This window comes from Archocentrus centrarchus, chromosome 24 (genome assembly GCF_007364275.1).
Source record: "Archocentrus centrarchus isolate MPI-CPG fArcCen1 chromosome 24, fArcCen1, whole genome shotgun sequence".
NCBI lineage: Eukaryota > Metazoa > Chordata > Actinopteri > Cichliformes > Cichlidae > Archocentrus > Archocentrus centrarchus.
The window spans coordinates 15480343-15483904 of NC_044369.1; the positions used below are offsets into that span (position 1 = coordinate 15480343).

The 3562-nt window shown below is 41.7% G+C and overlaps 1 protein-coding gene across 1 annotated transcript; it reads right to left on the bottom strand.

Annotated features, from left to right (window-relative positions):
- Positions 1-530: 530 nt before the first annotated feature.
- gpr6 (G protein-coupled receptor 6) lies at positions 531-3096 on the bottom strand. The gene is made up of 2 exons (XM_030722164.1): positions 2915-3096; positions 531-2034 (listed from the first exon to the last, which is right to left on the bottom strand). The coding sequence occupies exon 2, from the start codon at positions 2004-2006 to the stop codon at positions 999-1001; it is 1008 nt and encodes a 335-aa protein (XP_030578024.1). The 5' UTR covers positions 2007-2034; positions 2915-3096; the 3' UTR covers positions 531-998.
- Positions 3097-3562: the final 466 nt, after the last annotated feature.

The window sequence follows — 3562 nt, forward strand, 5'->3', positions numbered from 1 at the left end:
ATGGAATGAAACGAGATAAGGCCCAGACAACTTTTCTCATTTCCTGTACTTGCAGGACAGAGTGCATCATATCTTTGCAATGCAATCATATACCAGGGACAGCAGAGGCTGTTACACAGAGGCTAGTAAATTACATGAATTTGACCTCTACAGCTTTACATTTCACCTGCTAAACCTGAAGGGGAGGCAATCAGAACTGCTAAGTACCACTGATTACATGGCACGTTTTCATGTCTCCAAAGCACACTTACATGATACACAAAGACTGAGCAAAAAGTGTTCATATGTGTCTAGGCATGGCGTAAGGTACTTGGATGGTACTAGGATGTAAAAAACAAAAGAAAAGAAAAAGTCACATGTAATACACTTCAAGGGCATGTGCAGCAATATAGATCACATACTGGAGCCACAACTTGATTTTATCCCTTTATTCCTCTTGTACAAAATGGACATCAAAGACAATACAATACAAAATAGAAAAATGGCACAAGGTACTCACAGGTTCAAATGCTTAAACACATTAAGAGCTATACAATACTGCTTTGGCATTTGAAAAAACACTGAATAAAGTGCAAGATTTCCATTCCTTTTTTCACTTAAGTACATTCACAGGTTTGTTTAATCTTTTTTTAAAAAAAAAAACAAACGTTCTTGTTCACAGCATTTCCAAACTCTCCCCCTAACTTGTGTTGAGACATAGGCTAGTAAAGTGCAGATACAGTATGCATGACAGACACATTTCTAGCATCACACCTGCTTTTTTTGTAAAGCATTCACTGTCAACTGTAAGCAGATTGTCGATGATTACTGGGTTTGTCTTTTTGCTCGGCCTTTAACACACACATGCGCTTTTTCTCTCTCTCTTTCTCTCTCTCTCTCTCTCTCTCTCTCTCTCACACACACACACACACACACAAACACACACACACACACACACACACACACACACACACACACACACACACACACACACACACACACTAAGCTGTAGCACCTTTTTAGACTTCACTTGGGGACCTGGACCGGTAGGACCCATTGGCTTGAAAGCAGCCACAGAGAAGCATGTAGATGGAGCGCTGGATCTCTGTGTTTCTGTAGGCGTAGATGATGGGGTTGATCATGGAGTTGTAGGTGGCTGGCAGCAGCGTGGCATAGGTGTACACTGATGGATACTCTCTCTCACCCACAAGACAGTAGATGGCGAAGGGAAGCCAGCTGGCACCAAAAGTCCCCAAGATGATGGCCAAAGTGGACACCCCTTTCTTGGTGGCGACGTAATGCGAAGTGGCAAAAAAGTGCTGTTGGAGGGCAATCTGGTGGGCGTGGTGGCACACAATCTTGCAGATCTTGAAGTAAAGGGTCAGCATAAGTACAAAGATGGCGAAGAAGGAGGTTGCCAAGAGCATGACGTTGCTCCGGGTCAGAGGGCGGACAATGCTGCAGGAGGCCGGCTCGTCCAAGCAGTTCCAGCCGAGAACTGGCAGCAAGCCCAGGAACAGTGACACCCCCCAGGTGCCCACTAACATCAGGTGAACGTACTGCAGTGTCTTCTCTGAGAAGTATGTCAGGGCATTGTAGAGAGAGAAGTAACGGTCTACAGTGATGGCTAAAAGGCTGCTAATGGATGCAGTGAAAGAGGCCACTAAAAAGCCTACAGTAATAAGACTGATAGTCTCAGAGGAGATCACATACTGAAACACAAAGTTCAGGATTAATCCCATGCCAGCCAGCAGGTCGGCTGTGGCCAGGCTCCCGATCAGCACAAACATGGGAGTCCTCAGCGTGGGTGTGTAGAAGATGATTGCTACCACTATGGCGTTCTCACAGGCGATGACAGTGCCTGACATGCAGAGCATGATGTCCCACGGGTTGATAGGGAAATCTAACGCGGCAGTGGAGAATTCCAGACTGCCGTTGTTGTCCAAAGACTCAGCCTCTATCCACGGGAGAGCTTCTCCAGCCAAAGGAGTTGCAGAAGAGTCGTTCACCACTAGCGACTTGTTCATAGCTCCACGATGCCGTTGCTCTGTCCTGCTGGCAACAGAAGAACAAGAAGATTGCTTTGTTAATGGAAACGAGATGTTTCAAGGTGAATGTGCCTTTTAGCTGGCGTTATTTTTAAGGAGACCAGAGGACAGGTCTTGTTACATTACAGCACAATGGAGATGGAACAGTAACTTTGCTTACAAAGTTTAAACCTTCTTTAAGTGAAATTTATGTTATTGAAATATACAAATGTTCAGCACACGAAAAAAGTAATTTGAACCTGTAACACCTGCAATAAATGGAAAAAAAAAAATCTTAAGGCAATTTTAGGGTCATCCTAGAAATGATTGGATGATCATTTGTTAGACAGTCCACCCTCTAGATACTTGATAGTATATAGAGTGATCAGTTTTTTTATTTTTTTTGATCGACAGACTTGCCGTCTTCTAGGAGCCGACTTCTATTTATTTTCACATATTAAATGCATAATTCAAGGGGAAAAATAATCATATATAAAATCAGTGATAATTTTGAATGATCCAATGCCCAGTCTATCGGTTAAAAAAATAGCTGATAATTAAAAAATTAAAATAAATAATGCTAAACGCTGTAAAGTAACTGTACACTTTGTCTTGGGTAAATTTTTTCTTTTTAAAGTAACACTAAAGCTGCACTAAGAGCTCTCCGTGGTGCTGAAATCACAGCAACTCTTACCGTAAAAAACTACAGACAAACGCCATCTATGCAATCACTTCCAAGTTTGGAGCATTTATACTTTTATGACAATTAGTTTATCTATAGTGCTTAATAACTACATAATTATACAAATTCTTTAACCTTTTAATAATAAAAAGTGATGCTCTAGCTGTGTCCTCTAAGCAATAGTAATCCCCCCCCCACACACACAATTTCTGAAAAGAACACTTACCACAGTGACAAAAATCAGTGTGATGTGAGATTCTCGCTGAAAGGAGGAGCCGCTCGCCCGAAAGGTAAACTCAACAATATTATAATGATGAAACGATTTCCCCGTTTTCCTCGATCGCGTCTTTGGACCCTCTCAAGTGAATCCCTCGATTTTGCTGTGCTTCCCACGCATGGGATAGACATGCAGGGTATGAGTGCTGTGAAGCATTGGCTGGTGTTGAGCTCTGTGAGGAAGGTGAATGCGAGGAGGAGGAGGACCGGAGGGGACGATCGAGGGTGGCTTTAAAACGGAGTAACGTCACGGCAGAGAGCGAGAGAGAGAGAGAGAGAGAGACTTTGCATTTCTCTCATCCTCCTGTAGGTTCTTGCATGCTATCCTAACCTGAGATAACCCTTCTTAACTTAGTGATACCTCCCTGAGATGTAACTAACTTCAAAGCTAATATAAAATATATTTGCATTTCCTCTAAATAGGCTTCTGCTATAAATTATCATTGTAATAAGCCATTAAAGTTACTCAGTTGAATTTTAATTACCTTGACTTTTAAAATCTGCCAATCCAAAATCTGTTGTTGTAATATTTTTTAATCAAATGAAACAATGTTTATTTAAATTTAAATTTAAATTTGCCTAACTAAGAGACCTTGTC

Excerpts from the sequence above, each read along its gene's own strand:
- gpr6 (XM_030722164.1), bottom strand. The coding sequence starts at position 2,006 with ATGAACAAGTCGCTAGTGGTGAACGACTCTTCTGCAACTCCTTTGGCT.